The sequence below is a fragment of the Onychostoma macrolepis genome, chromosome 15, assembly GCF_012432095.1.
Source record: "Onychostoma macrolepis isolate SWU-2019 chromosome 15, ASM1243209v1, whole genome shotgun sequence".
In the NCBI taxonomy this organism is placed as follows: Eukaryota; Metazoa; Chordata; class Actinopteri; order Cypriniformes; family Cyprinidae; genus Onychostoma; species Onychostoma macrolepis.
In genome coordinates this window covers 4328420-4346205 of record NC_081169.1, presented here as the reverse complement: position 1 = coordinate 4346205, position 17786 = coordinate 4328420, and the positions used below count along the sequence as shown (strand labels likewise).

General features: G+C 34.8%; 1 protein-coding gene across 1 annotated transcript; it reads left to right on the top strand.

Moving 5' to 3' along the window:
• The first annotated feature begins 221 nt into the window (after window positions 1-221).
• lipt2 (lipoyl(octanoyl) transferase 2) lies at window positions 222-3328 on the top strand. The gene is made up of 3 exons (XM_058744493.1): window positions 222-379; window positions 1006-1481; window positions 3043-3328. Exons 2-3 carry the CDS (start codon window positions 1037-1039, stop codon window positions 3258-3260), a joined length of 663 nt encoding a protein of 220 aa, XP_058600476.1. The 5' UTR covers window positions 222-379; window positions 1006-1036; the 3' UTR covers window positions 3261-3328.
• Window positions 3329-17786: the final 14458 nt, after the last annotated feature.

Genomic DNA, 17786 nt, shown 5'->3' with positions numbered 1-17786 from the left:
GTTAAACAGTTATCATAAAGGTTACAAAGCTCTTATAAATTTCCTGAAAAGAACAAATGAATATAACAAAATATAGGTAGAAGTTTATTTTTGAATTAGCATTTCCCTTGATATCGTCGCCTCACACTCCACCCCAGCAGGTGGAGGAATATGCGCCAAAAGCTGGTTTGCCAACCGCCATAAAACATCGAAAGAAGAAGAAACCAGTAGATGGCAGTAAAGCGCCTTCGCTCTGTGGAGTTCAAGCAGAGGAAGACCTGTGCTGGCAGCGTCTCTCCTATGTTTGTACGTGTTGTCGTCGTTCGGTGGATCTGGTGTTAAAGCTGCTGTGAAATGAGGACATCACAGTTAGTGTTGGATTCCTCTTGAAATGTTGCAGGTCAATTGCATTTTTTCATAGACAACTTTCTATCATTCTGTCTTTCTGTCATTGCATCGGGTTTGTAGTTGATTCATGATATAAAATCCATTTGTTTGTAGCATTTTCTTTTACTTCACTAAGTTTTTCACAATTGTTATTTTTATTGTAACCTGGGCATAATATAGCCTACAAATAACATGATTCCATAAAACTGCATTCCTCTTTATATAATAATAAATTGAATTAGCTTTTTTTTGTTTGTTTGTTTTACTAATATTTATATTTAATTTTATTTCAGCTTTATTTTAATTAACAAATATGTTTTCATAGTTTTAGATGCAGTATATCATGTCACGCTATTAGTGATTCACATTGCCATTCCAACCTTTTATGTATTAATTAGTGCTGTCAAACGATTAATATACAATTAATAAAAGTTTTGGTTTACATAATATATATATATGTGTGTGTATATATATTTAAGAAAAATATGTTACGTTTATATATTAAATATATATATGATATAAATGATATACATGTAAACAAAAACTTTTATTTTGGATGCGATTAATCGTTTGACAGCACTAGTATTAATATAAATAAAATACAGGAAATAATTGTGACCTTGTTTTCTGTCTCTTTAGTTGATGCTTTAAAAGCCCAAGTGAAGACGCAATGACAGTCGCTAGGGCAGCTGTGAATGTGGTGCGTTTAGGGAGGATTTCCTACCGCAGTGCTTTGAAGGTCCAGCAGCAGCACATAAAGCAGCATCTGGATTCGTCCAGCACCAGCCCAAACACTTTATTACTGTGTGAACACGAGCCTGTGTACACCGTCGGCATCAGACGGGCTCCTTACCCTCCTGAGGAGGAGCAGAGACTCAAAGCACTGGGCGCAGACTTCTTCCGTACCAACCGAGGAGGTCTAGTAACGTTTCACGGTCCTGGTCAGCTGGTGTGTTATCCCGTCCTCAACCTGGCCTGCTTTAAGAAGAGTGTGAGATGGTATGTGTGTGAACTGGAAAGGACGGTGATCAAGATGTGCAGTAAATTTGGGATCGAAGCCTCCACTTCTCCGGATACAGGTGTCTGGGTGGGCGACAACAAAATCTGTGCGCTTGGTAAATACATTTTTAGGTTTATCTTTTTTTTTATATGTGTTGATTACTGGTCAAAAGTTTGGACACCTCTGTGTGTTATTTATTATTATTAATTCGCCCATTTAGAATAATAGTATCAAATCTAGCGGAAAAAATACATGTATTGGAATTATTTTTATATTTGTTCACAAAAGTAATTTAAAACATTTTTATCACAACTAATATAAGACTTTTTATCATTTCATCATTTATCATTAAGTGGATGAATTTCTTTCCCCCCCAAAAAAAAGGTTTCTAATTTTTGAATAGTCTTTTCACTGCATTTCATGAAGTACAACATTTTGAACTATTTTTTTTTTTTTTTGATTCGCATTTATTTATTTAGTGCTTTTATACAGTAGAGATAGCTTCAAAACAGTTATTTAAAATATATTCAAAGTATATGTAAATGTTATTATTACATTTACATTTAGTCATTTAGACACTTTTATCCAAAGCGACTTACAAATGAGGACAATAGCAGCATTCAAAACCAACGAAAGAGCAATGATACGCAAGTGTTATAACATGTCTCAGTTAGCTTAACACAGTACATGTAGCAAGGTGTTTTTTTTTTTTTTTTTTTTAATTATATAATAAAAATAAAACAGATAGAATAGAGCAAGCTAGTATTAGAGGCCGTTTTTTCTTTTGTTAATTGTATAATAAATTAAAAGAAAACAAATAGATAGAATACAAAAAGATTAGAAAAGCTAGTGTTAGTATTTTTTTAAAGAATAGAATTAGAATAGAGAGAGCTAGAGTTAGAGGGTCAAATAAAGATGGAAGAGATGTGTTTTTAGCTGATTCTTGAAGATGGCTAAGGACTCAGCTGCTGGGATTGAGTTGGGCAGATCATTCCACCAGGAGGGAACATTTAATGTAAAAGTCTGTGAAAGTGATTATTATTGATTATTATTATGTTTTGAAATAAATTTCACCAAGACTGCATTCAATTTAAAACTTTATTTTTGAGACTTTTTTTTTTTTTTTTTTTACAATTTAACATTTCTGTTTTAATAAATTATAAAATGTAGTTCAGTGTCACATATTTCTTCAGAAATCATGAGAGTGTGCTCAAAAAAATCTCCTATTATTATCAATGTTGATATGTTTGTAGAAGCCATGATGCATTTCAGGATTTTTTAATGAATGTAACGTTCAAAAAATATTATGTATTTAAGATTTTGAAAAAAAATAATAATAATAATTTTTGTAACAATGTAAAGTAAAAATGTTACTGTCACTTTTGATCAATTTAATGTACCTTTGTTAAATAAAATAATTAATTTCTCTCTTTAAAAAAACTTGACCGTAAACTTTGAACAATAGTGCCACAATTTGTTTACATTCCATTGGTCACCTAGAAATAGTGCAATATTAATTTTAGTTTGTTATAACATTTATTTGTTTAAAATGATAAAACAGGTTTATTTACAATTTACAGGTTTAAATGAGAAAAAAAAAACTGGACACGTTGACCTGTTGTCAACGAAATAAAGTTCAAGAGAAGACTGAGAGAAAGTATTATGTCGTTTTGCAGGTATTCATTGTGGAAGATACATCACCTCCCATGGACTGGCTCTGAACTGCAACACAGACATGAGTTGGTTTGATAACATTGTGCCATGTGGGATTGTGGGTAAAGGTGTGACGTCACTGAGCCGAGAGCTGGGACGGGACGTCCCAACTGAGGAAGCCGTACCAAAACTGCTGGAAGCCTTTACTGAACAGTTTAACTGCACTTTAACGTATAATTAATAAATGTATAAATAATTTAAAGTGTTTGAAATTATTTGCTATTTATGTACAACATAGTTTTACCTCTGTGGGAAAATACTGTGGTGGTGCCATGACACAGTGATGTTATCAGATGGAAATTATACAGCATGCTTGGAGTATTCATGGAGCAAAGTTGCTTCAAATAATTTGCTCCAAAAATGTTGTTCATGGTTGACCAAACAGATTTTCTTCATGGGTTTTGTTGAGAAATGTTGCTTGAGCGAGTGAACAGTGTAAACAGTGAAGGCCAGGGGCCTCATTTATAAAACTCTCCGTAGATTTCATCCTAAAAGTGTGCGTACGCACAAAAGCTAGATTTTGCATACGCACAAAACCATGCGTACGCCGGAACCTGCGCAAAAATCCCTTTATAAATCCCAGTCAGGGGAAGATTGTGCGTACGTGCATCTCCACCCCGACTCTTCCCTGAAATCACCACATATGGAGCTTACAACTCCTAGTTTTACTGTGCATAACCTCATCTGCATATCATTTCCATGTGTATTCCCATCCACGTGACACCATGTTTAACACTGTCAAAGGAACAAGAGATTAAGGAAATATGAGATACGGACTATAAATGCCATTTGTGCCATACATTGATTTTTACTGCTAAAAATCATCAAATATCATTATGTTTTAGAATAAATATATCAAAATATAAAAAAATAAAAACAAAACTGTTTAAACTAGTTATCAGATAAATATTTTAGAATAGAGTTGATCTTATTCTTCATTGATCTCAATGGACCGTTCGACCACCGAATCCAGCAATAAGTATGCGTCATTGATCATTGTTCTCGCTAAAAAATATATTTTAAACATCACATGAGATCTGCAGTTTAGTGTAAAGATGAATTATTGTGCACCTATAGCACTCCTTGCTGTCATTAAAAGAGGAAAAGTGATCCAAGCGCATCCATTACAAATCTAAAATCTAAAATTCATATGATTTTGGTTTAACTTTTGCATAATGAATTTATGTAATTTCAGTGCTTATCTCCATTAATGAGGGTGGAATATTTAATGTAAATGTGTACATCTACATGAAAACAGAGCTTAAACTCATTGTTTTACTTCATTAATTTTCTCACTCCAGGAAAAAGAGTTTGTACACATGGGTCAGAGTTTGCGTGAATTTGCGCAAATTTTCCCGTCAAGTTTGTTTTTATAAATCCCAACTTTTGCGTAGGAAGTGGCCTGCGCCTCTTTCGGGGCTGGTTTTGTGCGTACGCAACGGTTATAAATGAGGCCTAGTCAAGGTTCCTCACCTTTTCAAAGGCAGAAGTGATACAATACAGCAATACATTTTAGGATCTAAGCTCAAACTAATGTAAAATATGAAAACGCTAATAATAAATACAGACATATGCTAAATTAACTGAGGTCAAAATACTAAGATCCTAACTGGTCATGAAAGAAAATAACATATATATATAGATATTAAGGGCAGTATCTTTGATTATCTTTCAACACACTTATGTTCTTGATTTCTAAGCAAAGTGTCACGGGTTGTTCACATGTTAATCATCAGTACTGGGTGTTTTGTCGTCTGTCAGTGGGTTTCATAGCCGCATGAGATCAGCAGGATACAAATATTCCTGGTAGTCTTGACTCTTGATTTTAACCATGCAATTATTGCGAATTATTTACAAAACACAATTTCTGGAAGTAGATGTGTACCATAAACACTACTGCATTGCTAAAAAATTAGTTTCTCTTATACAAATTACACATGGTGGCTCTAACATTCATAAATGATTAAAAAGAAAACCTAAATGAGATTAACATTGCGATTAACAATTAATATTATAATTAAGAGGAGGGTATTTTTTAATGTATTTTCTTTTTATTTTATTATTAGACCGTATGTACTGTACTTTCTTTCTTGGACACTAATAATAATGATAATACCAATAACAGCAACTATTATTATTATCATTATTAGTGTCCAAGAAAGAAAGAAATGGAGCAGCACAACTGTTTTTAACATTTATAATAATTAGAAATGTTTATTGAGCCTCAAATCAGCAAATAATGATTTCTGAAGGATCATGTGACACTGAAGACTGGAGAAATGATGCTGAAAATTCAGCTTTACATTATAGGAATAAATTAGATTTTACGTCATACACACACACACACACACACACATGTTCGTTTTTGTGAAAAGTGGGGACATCCCATAGGCGTAATGGTTTTTATACTGTACTTACTGTATGTGCTATTGCCCTACACCAACCCTACACCTAAACCTACCCCTTACAGGAGACTGTGCATTTCAACTTTCCCCCAAAAAACCTCACTCTGTGTGATTTATAAGCGTTTTGAAAAGTGGGGACATGGGTCAATGTCCTGAGATGTCACCTTCACCTTGTAATACCTGTAATACCTTTGTCATTATACAAATCTATGTCCTGACTTTTCACAAAACGCACACACACACACACACACAAGATTTATGAATAAAAAGAGTGTCTAAAGCAAAGTGAGACTTCTACACGATTCTATCAGTGTCTCAACTTCCAAATTCTCGGTTCCATTTTTTCTGTCCAACCTTTAGTTTATGTGAAAACTGCCACATTTAACAAGCTGTAATTATGTTTTGGAGCAGCTCTCTGTAAAGACTCCATTTTTGTAAACATGATTTATATTCTGTCAGGCTTGTGGAAATGGCGGGCCTGTGGTGGAGCAGCTGTGATTTATAGGTGTTTTTCCTCTGATCATTGCAGTGGCACTGAGTGAACGGGCAGCTAAAGGACGGACGCTAGATTCAATTACACGTCCTGTCCTCTACGGATGTGTGTCCTTGAGGCCAAAATTTTATGAAAACATTTGTCACTGCTGAAATCTCACCTTTTGGAGCAGAGAATGATTATGATTTTATAGTTGATATGATATGGCGTTTCTGCATTTGCTTGGTAGCAAAAATACTGTGTGTATAGTGTGTTTGGAAGAATCACACCATTTCAAGCTCCGACAATGACAAAAAAAAGCACCATTAATGTAGTCAATACTTATTCCAAATCATGATAACACGTCTTCATAGGTGTCATATTTCATATTTAAGGGCTGTGGTGGAGTTTTCCAATGAATTTCTGTCTGTTCCTCACTCAAAGCTTTAGTATGAATTCATGAGACCTGCGTATATTGTTTGATGGTGCTTTTTGGAGATTGACGGATTGAAATTATTATTATTTTTTACAAGGATGCATTTATCTAATCAAAAGTGTCAGTAAAGACATTTAATGTTACAAAAGATTTCAAATAAATTGTATTGTTTTTAACCTTCTGTTCATCAAAGAATCCTGAAAGAAACACTATATGGTTTTCACGTTTTCTTTGGCAGCACAAACATCTTTAGCTGTGAAATGTTTCTTGAGCACCAGATCAGCATATTAGAATGATTTCTGATGGATCATGTGGCATTGAAGACTGGAGTAATGATGCTGAAAATTCAAATGTGCATAACAGAGAAAAAAATAAAAATAAATAAATAAAAATAGAAAGTTTTCAATTTGTTGTTAAAATTGTTAAAGGGATAGTTCACCCAAAAATGAAAATTCTGTCATCATTTACTCACCCTCAAGTAGTTCCACACCTGTATTAATTTTTGGGGGCACCATTGACTTCCATAGTAGGAAAAAAAAAATACTATGGAATTCAATGGTGCACCAGAACTGCTCTGTTTCCAACATTCTTCAGAATATCTTCAGCAGAACAAAGACATTCGTACAGGTTTGGAACTCCTTGAGGGTGAGCAATATTGTGGTTTACTGTCTTTTGAACACATAAAAGTTGAATTTACACCAAAAGTTTCATTGGTAGAGTACGTTTATTTTATGGCACATTTATTATTTGAAAAAGTGTGAAGTTTCCTTTTGGCACACCACTTTTGAGTGAACTGTTTCTTTAAATAAGAGGTACTTACAAACTTCACCCAACAGATGGCAGCGCTTCAATGCATATCTGCTTTTGAAAAAGGACTTTGTGATGATAGATTTGCAGTGAATAGTTCTGTGGCATTTGTAATGTGGAACCAAAGCCTTGAAATATCTGGATGTTTTGGATGAGAAGTAACCTTTTGTGACTAGTGAGCTTCAACACATACACATGGACACCTACAGACAGTAAAATTTAATCCTATTGGAAGAAGGTAAGAGTGTCTATATCCTGCCTGGTAGAGCTTCATTGTTCCGTTTATTGATTGTGGCAGTTGATCATTAATTACATATTCATATGCAAGTCAGAACAGTCCACTGGAGTGGAATCAGATCGAGTAATAAATCTATTGTCACCCCAGAAATGTGTGTTCACATTAACCATCAACCATCCATTGATTCACTCCATCACAACAATAAGCATTGGAAAAAAGCAGCTTGAAAGCATGACACTATTACGGCCCAACAAAACTGAACAGCTGGAATGCGTACAGTATTTATAGGCCAATAAAGATGAAAGTTTGACATTAAAAAAAAGAAGCTGTATTTAAATGCATCCCTAATGCAGTCTGTCCTCAGGATTTTAATGGCTCTCTAGAGGATTTCAACACAGCAGTCAGCAAACAAGAACACTGCTATCCTTCACAGTGTGCGGTGGTCATACGGTTCCCTCATTGATGGCCAGTTGTAACGAGGCAAGCACTGTGATTGGATCACACAGCAGCGGTGCAAGGACACCCCTTTTCCTCCTGGAGAGAGCGCTAAAAGGAAGCTTGAGTGAGAACCAGACAAAGAGCATTGTTCTGCCACCCCAGCTCTCTGGATTAGACCATCTGGATGACAATTTTTTCAATGATTTGCTGTAATTAAAGAAAACTTAAAAATATATTTTATTAGTTTTCCTTATTTGAAGATTAGTTTCAAGATTAAGCTCACCATATGGTGCATTTTAACTAAAGCACAACAAAATATTTCAGAGCCCATTAATACTTTCACCAAAGCTGCAATTCCACTCAAAGTAGGAAGCAGATCCACTGCTAGACGATGTATAAGAAAACACAATGGCTACCATTAGCATTCAATTATCAAGAAAGAAATACTCCATTGGTAATTAGTGGAATTATTAAATGACAACCAGGATGTCCTTGTACACAGAATTGAATATTTCTATTCTTTTAGCACCAAAACGAATGTGCAATTGGTGAAATCAGACTTTCCAAGTTCAAAGTTTGACTTAAAATGGTGTTCTTTTGCAATTTTCCAAGTAGGAAGTTATAAATTCAACAGCCTGGCCCAGTGATGTCACTTTGTGGCAACTAATTAGTGTGTACACAGTACTCATGGTTAGAACAATCGAATCACATGCATACAATGCTAACATCATTTACGCATACTGCACGCATACCGTAGCAGCACAAACTCAAAAGTATGTTTTGGTTTCTACACACATGCTAGGGTATATTGCATAATCAGCATAGTACCTGCATAATGAACAACCTGACTTTTCTTGCACAGGCACCTTGATTTTAGTTTTTTGCAGTAATTAGTTATTCCAGAAGATGGCAACACTAGACCGGCCCTTTGTTTCACAGGATATTCTGAGCTTACAAGTTGTAAATACAGGCTCTATGATTACATGAGTGATTTCTTTTGACTGCATCTTGCCAGAGGCGGACAGTATCTTGCATATGGTTATTCTGTAATTGACGGGAATGCATGGAATCCTTGACCTACCAATGCATTTTACATTTTAAGTTTGACTTAAAATATCCTTCTGTTGCATTTTTCTTGTAACGATTGCTCACTGTAATAGTAGAAGTAGCTGTGAGCCACATCGCTGGTGTATGTGTGAAAACTCTCCTCAAATCAGCCATCATGAGAAGCAGGAGGATGTGATAAAGACGCTGCTGCCGGTGCTGCAGGCATAAGCCGTAGTGTGGAAACACTCTCTTATGCTACTCTGGGATCTCGAGCAGCAGGGGTTGAGATGATGCCCGGGGGGAAGAACTTAGTGTCAGGAGAGTTTAATGAAGAAGCTGGAAAGTGGCGCTTGTCATCGATCTTTACACATTGAGAACAATGGGCATGCCAAAATAGACCCCAGCTAGCCCACTTACAGTCAAAACCCCTGACTCTGTTGCAGGCAAACATAGCATAAACGTGATGTTGCAAAGTATGTTGTGTTCCTGGATCAGCATCTTTTGCTGAGGATTGGTATTACTGTTCCGGCAGGCTGGCTTTAGAGGGGTTTAGCCACTTCTTTAAATGGTCATGGGAGACAAGCTGAACATCCAGCTACAACCATCTAAACACCAGCTTGGCCAGACTGGGAGACCAGTTGACCAGCTTAAACCAATCTAGAGCAGCCAATCAGCTTAAGCTAATTTCATCTAGTTTTTAAGTAGGGATAAAGTACAAATGAGACTGCAATAAAAGGTTGATAAAATAGAAGACCCAACCACGAACCCTAAGCCTCACAGATGCTAAAATGCTAAGTGAAACACAGGATATCTATTAAATTTTTCAGTGTTGGGCAAAGTGTGCAGTTCCTGTGAACTGTCTTCCGACTTAGTTAGATTAGCTAGAATTACTTAGTAGATTCTCATATATCTCTCATTTTAGTATCAACAGCATTTCAGATGTTTCTCCTAAAATTCCTTAGGAGAAATAAAAGTAGACACAAATGAGACACGAGGAATGTTTGAGAGAAAATAAGTAAAAAAATGTGGTGAAAGAAACAATAACTTTTTGCTGTCCCTTACGAAAAAGAAGTTTATTCAAGTGTGCTATTAGTATACTTCTTTTAAACTAAAAATAGGAAAGTATACTTTTAGTCTACACTGCTAAAAATCTATTGTACTTTTACAGGAAATTCCTGGCAACTAATTGCAGTGAAATTATCACAAGTAATATACAGGTAATATACAGTTGTTGTTTTTTTTTTTTGTGTTTTTTAATACAATAAAGTACTGTGTTTATACAACAGTGCTACTGTGATTATAGTAGCATTATTACAGTAAAATACTGCACTTTAGTAAAATTTACTGTATATTTACTGCAACTCAGTTGCCAGGAATTTCCTGTAATTTTACAGGAGAGAATTACAATATTGCAATTCAGTATATTGTATATATCCTGTTATTTGTTACAATAAAATACTGTATTTTGAATTTTTGTCATACAATTCTCAAAAAAAGTATCTTTCTTTCAGTACTTGTTCACAGCAGGTGTTTGAATGATTGAAAGAATGTTTCAGGATCATCATACTAAGCTTTAAATAGCATTCTACTAACATTAAGGAAACTGGATTTGTATGTTCTTGTAATGTTACAAATCAACATTGCTAGAACGTTGAAATTTAAATCAAAATTAAGTTGAAAGAATGTTTGAGGAACATCATACCTTTTGAAAACTGGACATTTTTTATGTTCCCAGAACCAACACTCAATATTTGGAGTACTTTCTTATAACAAAACTCTTTTAGCTGGGAAAGTACCAATTTTAATGCTATTCCACAATGCTATGCGGTGGCTGTAAAATAATGCTTCTACAGTGTAGTTACAATAATATTACAGGACTGTCCGTCAGTTTCCCATCATGTATTTGTACTTACAGTAAAAACATGGATACAATGCGTTGTTGTAAAATTTATTGTAAAATTACATCAATTTGATAACAGTGTACTTTTTATGTACTTCTCAGGAATGGGCTTTATGTACTTCTCAGAAATATACTTAAAATGACATTTAAGTATACTTGACTTATACTTAGAAAAAGTCTAAATATATGTGCTCCTAGAATCCGTGTTTTCATTGTTATACAGTAGGGGGCGCTAGTACACATCTTCTTTACAGAATTTCCAAAAAGAACACAAGTGAAGAAGAAACTGAAACAACAGATGCTTCCACGTGTAATCTAACACGATCATCTGACATAAAACAGCATCGAAACTGTGTAACGTTATGGAATAAAATGTCACCAATTAAGAGGTAATAATGACTGTCAAGCTTTGGGATGTTGATTGACTCTGTCTACATTTTGATTATCATTCTGAATCCAATTCATAGTCTTTTTTCAGCTTTTTGTTCAAAATGTTGTTTATTTCTTTATTTTTTTATTCATGAAACTTACCCACATTCAAGTGTTTAAAAAAAGAATGCATGAAACTAGAATTAAATGTTTTTTTTTTTTTTTTTTTTACAAGCAGATATCCTGTTCTTTCTTTTTATGTTTTGTATTTTCAGATATTCATATAGCAAAATACATACAAATTAATACCTAAATAGGGACATAGTAGTATACTTAAAGTACGATGTAAAGTCCACTTAAAAAAAAAAAACGTATGAGTATAGGTTCAGTATAAAATTACTAAACTAGTAGTTTACTGAGCCTATACTTCAAAGTATACTAAAAATGCTACTACAAGTATTTAAAACTAAACTATCAGTATACCCTTAAGTTCACTTTTAGTATAGTTGCAGTAAAAGCTAAAAACATTGATGTGTAAACTAGTTGTGTACTCAAAGTTTACTACTGTTATACTTAAAGTATACTCAAAAGTATAATTTTATATACTAGAAAGTGGGCCAATTTAGTCCCAATGAGTATTGAAATAGTACACTTACAAGTATGCTACAAGAACACTGATATGTATATACTTACTACATAAAGTATACTTAAAAATATACTTGAAATTTACTTAAGTATACTTAATAAAATAAACTTGAAGAATACTACTTTTTGGTAAAGGGTCTTGCTGCAATCTCTTTCAAGACTCCATTTTAAGAATATTTTATTGCTCAAAGGTGTAAAAATGTAAAAGATCTAGCATCTATAATTAAGGTGAAAAATCTGAGCATAGTGTTTGATGTTGTTGAGATGACTTCTAAAGCTTTAAAGGAGACAAATGTGAGAGATCCTGTGTCTTTAGCTAAGGAAAAAAATCTGAGCATATGTGTGGTGATGATAACATTTATTCCAAAAAATCAATGGAGACCATTGTGAGAGTCATACAGTTTTTGTCAAGTTTGAAAAGCAGGAAAATCAAGCAAAAGTCTCCATTTGATGTTAAAGTAAACTCATTTCTGCCTAGAAGAAGTTTTTGAGATATTAAAGAGATATCACTTTCCTCTGGGTAACACTAAAATAATAACTGCTTTCAAACAGGTTTCCCAAACGATCCCCATTGTTGCTATGTCTGGCAGATCAGGAAAAAATAAATAAAAATAATAATAATAATATATATATATATATATATATATATATATATATATATATATATATATATAATATGTATTAGAGTAATATTATGATAGTGTTTAGACTTAACTTTTAGTCGCCCAACTACTGAACTAAATGGGAAGATTCTGCCAGTTCTAAAACCCAAAGAATACATGAGTTTTGATGTGAATGTTTAGCATATGTGTTTAGCCACCATATTAGTATACACTATTTAATAGCATGCACAAACACATGTGGTTGACACATACACACTTCAAAGTTCCATCTCCTAGCACATACCCCAAAATATACTATATATATTGCATGATGCAAATGTTTTCAGCAGCATAGTGCATATGAACTGTAGCATGTACAGTCTGAATTTTTTCATGTAGCTTGTGCAGTTTGTTTGTTTGTTTATGTATTCATTAATTCATACACACATACAATAATTAGTTAATTCACGAGGTGCCAATGGAAGAGATGGAACAACAAGAACAAAATATTATAAACCACAACAAAATAGTGTGAGGCAGTTAAGCGGTACCCACAAATCTAGTTATAAAGAGTACAAAGACATTTTTATTGGCCATAACTTTTGAAAAATGGGAAAGACAGACAAGTTTGCTCTGCCAGGTACACACCTTTAAACTACTAATGAAGTTTGAATGTGTTTAACTGGCAGAGCAAACTTTTCCAGATAGTTGTTTCAAAATCCCAAGCAGATGACACCAGAAGCCAGACACATTAAATTTACAAATGGCCGTGCTTTTATGGGAAACATACTGTGGATATAGGATATAATGCCCAAAGTATACTTCAGCCCTCTGTGTCCCCCGATGGTCTGCTCACTGTCCATGTGATGCAAATTTCATCATATTTGTCTGTGGACATCTGTGCACACCGTCCACATGCAGCCCAATTTTTTGTGACCACTGTCCATGTACAACAGTGCAGGCATGAAGTGAATGTTGAGGCTGTGCACCAAATGGAACAGAACATAGAAAGTGAAGTATACCCAGGCCTTTAGCCTTACCCTAAAATCTGATTGGTCAACAGGAATGTTGCTCCGGGCCAACAAGGCTGCTGCAGGAACACACTCCTTGGTGAAATCACAGTCGTCTAAGGGGAAAATGATTTCAAAAATACCCTCCCCAACCTCCCTCCTTCCAAATAAATATCAGATGAATGGTGAAAATTGAGGCCAGTTCCAAACAGGGTTGGAAACACTCTGTGTGGCTTATAGCATAGAGACACAGAGGAATAAAAAGTGGCTGAAGGAGGGATGTATTTTCTCAACCGCAGTGGCGATGCAGCAGTGCGTGCAACATGCTGTTAGAACAGGAGTGCTACTATTTTGGGCTGTTGAGCTGTCGCTGGCTAGTTTGACGGGAAAGCTGAAGGGGTGGAGTGGATGAGGGAGTGAGGGCAAATGTGAAAGTGAGCAGTGTTTTGAAAATGAGCTTTACGAGGTGTCATACATTGAAATGGATGGAGATCATTTTCTATTGGATTACAAAGCAGAGCCAAAGTGATCCTGCTGCTGGATAACCTACATGTGGGAATGTGCTTGTACTCACATACTCTCTCCTTGAAGCCCATTAGCCACAGCGGAGGAGCTGTTATTGATCCGTGCACCTCCAGACTCCTTGTTGTCTGAGTACAACATTACTGCAGTGAATTATTGACAGCATAAACCATTAATTCTGTTATGTTTCACAGTGAATCAAACATGCTTGTCCTTATGGCCAATTACACCCTCATCTGCATTACAGCTTACTCAGGAAATTAATTGTATGTAAAGAAATAAATATATACCTATAGCCATTTGGAACATTTTCACTGAGAGATGATGTGTTTATGAAAGATAAACAGCCTTTGATTAATGTCTGGAAAACAATCTAAATGAAATGTTAAGTGTTTAATTGTTTTATGTTAAGATGTTTACTGTAAGAAGTTACCCTCTGAAAAATGTAAAAATCATTGCTCTTTAAAATTTGTTTGAGCCAAGGAGGTCAGTATACTATAATACATGGAGAAAGCTAACTGTTAGCTGTGCATTCCCATGCATCAAATGGCTTGGTTGGCGCAAGGCTGAATAATTTATTCAATCACATCATTCAGCTATTTTTGCTCATGGGTAGCATTCAATTCTAGACACATAAAAGGATAACATTGTAAAATGTCATGTGCCCAATCACTCTGGAGCCACTCCACTTTGTCGACCTTGTAATTCAAAGGAAATGGACTTTGCAAGCTATTCCGGATTTGAAAGTAATGCATTGGCCTGCATTCCACATAGACCCACATGGAATCTGCATTCACACAACCACACAGTTTAAATCCAAATCTGAGTTCCAAAGATTTTCCACCAAAATCAGTAGAGAGAAAAAATAAATAAATAAATAAATAAATAAAGATTGCATAGATAGTTACATCACTATTGCAGGTACTGATAATGATAATGTACTTTGTGATTTATTTGTAAGTTGCAAGCCCATTTATAAGAGAACCAAGTTACTCTACAGCTTGGATTAGAACAACTTTTTATTTTATTTATTTATTTATTTTATTTTGCTGTAGCCAGCAATTAATTCTCCTCTTGATGTTAATTTCACTGCCTGAAAACTTAATTGCATTTACCAGGGGATCTGCTTAATTTTATTTGGCACACCAAATGATTGCATTACGCATACCTTAATGCTATGGTGATCATAACAGTGTCAGCTATATTAATAGTAATTGGACACACAATGTACTAACTGAGCATGTAACGCTTTAAAGTAAGCACATATTATGCACCTTTTCTTTTCTTTCCTTGCATTTCTTTTGTTTTCACATAGAAAAGGGAAATAATATCAAAATGTCAATACTGCTCTTTTCCAGAAAAGGAAATTCATCTATTCAAAGTTCAGTTGCAATTTTGCTTGGTTTATTAAAAAGTTATTCAGTGATTAGGTAAACAAGAACTGTGCGAGTAAATGACATGACATGATGCTTATTTTTCTATCATTTGTTAATTAATTAATTAATTAATTAATTCAAAAATACATTACAAATGCTATTTGTCATACAGAGATTAAACTGTAAACACCTATGATGAGCATGTTTTTGATTTCTAAATTAAATTACGCTGTGAACATTTTTAGGGGACATAAAATAAAACGTCAGTTTGAAACAACTGTTCAGATAGATAGATAGATAGATAGACAGACAGACAGATAGATAGATAGATAGATAGATAGACTACTTAAAAAAATAAAAATAAAAATCTGTCATATGGGTCCCTTTCTTTGTAGATATCACATTTAATGAATCACAACAAAACAAAACCAATTAGTGCTTACAGATTTGTGTTCATGCTGCATTGTCTTTCTAGGACAGTGCGCAGCAAGACTTTCCACATCATTCCACATGTATCCGCAGTCCGTAGAGGCGTCCCTCCGACCCGACACACCCACTCAAAGGAAGTGCTATTTCTGCTTGGTTTTCTCCATGTCTTCAGGTGAACGCAGTGGCGTACAGAAGAAGCCTTTCCTGCCATGGAGTGCTGTTATTCAGTGTGTCAGTACAAAGGCAGCCAACCATAGGATTGGGGGATCTGGTCGGGCTGGATCCTGTAATTGGACTGGTGCATACCAGCCCATCACCGATGGTCAGGGTCGAACGGCTTGTCAATCAAAGTGTCGGCCTGCTGCGTTAGTATTCAAGCGCAGAGCTCGTGGGTGAATGGAAAGGAGGAAAGGGGGCAGGACTTGGACTGCAGTTGCAAAATGGAAGACACCTCAGCATGCAGTGTGAAATGAAGGTTTAAATGAGGCCGAATGGAGGACAACAAGTCCTGATGAGAAATAACTCTCCTGAGCTGCTGCTTTTGTCAGATGAAACGAAATGCAATGTTCCCTAACCTACAAAACATTTTCAGCCTCCATAAACAACACTACAATCGGCCATATTGATTAGAGGCACCCATTCTCGAAAGTGAGACTCATATAAAACCCTTCAGCCTGTCAAATTAAAGCGAGATATGACTCTCCGGCGAGGGTGCAAAAATGAACCAGAATGAACGCTTTTCTGCAGAGAGCTTCTTGCCCCTCTTTTGTGTCTGTGAATCAGGAAGGGCTTATTCTCTTTTCAGGGCAATCGATTACCGATCCGGTCTTAAACAGGCATTAAGGGGGTGGGAGAAAGCTTGGGCTGGTGCTTTTGCCCCTTGAGACTTCAGGGTGTACAGGAGCTCCAGAAGAATAATTTCTGCCATTAAGAGTTTCCTGTGAGTGTGGCTCAGTCACAAAACCAGACTTTTGACTATGGCATAATATCTGGTCTACTTTTTAACAGAACCACTCATTAGACAGAAGAGTCATCTGAATGTGACCACACACACAATTTATTTTACTATTATGTGCCATTAGTGGCAGATACTTTACATCTGAAATTGATGATAGAACACTAATATAATAAATTCATTCAAATAATATTGTGTCAGTCTCAATGATTCAGAAAAATGAGCAACAAAATGAGGGTCTAAAATACTGCAGAATAAATAACTCATTCATAATATTTTTTAAGTTGGTAAATTAATAATTACTTAATACAAATAATTAACTGTCACATCTTCCTTCATATCACTCCCACTTTTGTGGGACATAAAATTATCAAATTTATCAAACAACAAAAATATGTGGTGGCCACCGGCTGTCAAGGTTAGTTACATTTTATTTTATTTTATTTTGCCTAACCCTTGGAAAAAGAAGAGCACTTAATTGTAATTGTAAATGTGCACTTGTACTGCCCTATCCTAGTAGAAAAACTAAAATAATATTAATGAAATCAAACACCACTTAAATGTATTTGAAGAGAGTATGTATTTGTAATAATGTCAAATGAAATGTTCTCCACAAATGCTTGTCAGTACATTTGACAGGACACATGAACCATATTTCAAAGATATTAGAAGAAATTTTAAAATTACATATAAAGATGTACTTAATTCCTATTTAAGTAGGTAAAACAAAACATTCATAAGTTTAATTGATTGCATTTAATAACGTTTTGATTAACATGCAATTAAGTGTCTGAAAACATTTCATTCAGTCACACTTAAGCATAGTCTTTTAACATATTATTGTCTTAAGTACTTTTTTAAAGTATGTTAATGTGTACTTCTTTTTCACAAAGGATTGATTGGTAGACAAAATTAATGTTGTTGTCAAGAAGTGTTTTTTTATTTATTTATCCATTGGTCATGTTTTATCTTGTCTAAGACATTAAGTGAGCCAGAACAGACCCTCAGAAAAAAAAGAAAGTGTAGTATTTTAGTTGTCTTTTGATATTATCCAAT

Bases quoted from the DNA above. Each gene is read 5' to 3' on its own strand.
- lipt2 (XM_058744493.1), top strand. From the start codon at position 1,037: ATGACAGTCGCTAGGGCAGCTGTGAATGTGGTGCGTTTAGGGAGGATT. The intron at 1,482-3,042 runs GTAAATACATTT...GTCGTTTTGCAG, and splicing joins CAACAAAATCTGTGCGCTTG to GTATTCATTGTGGAAGATAC.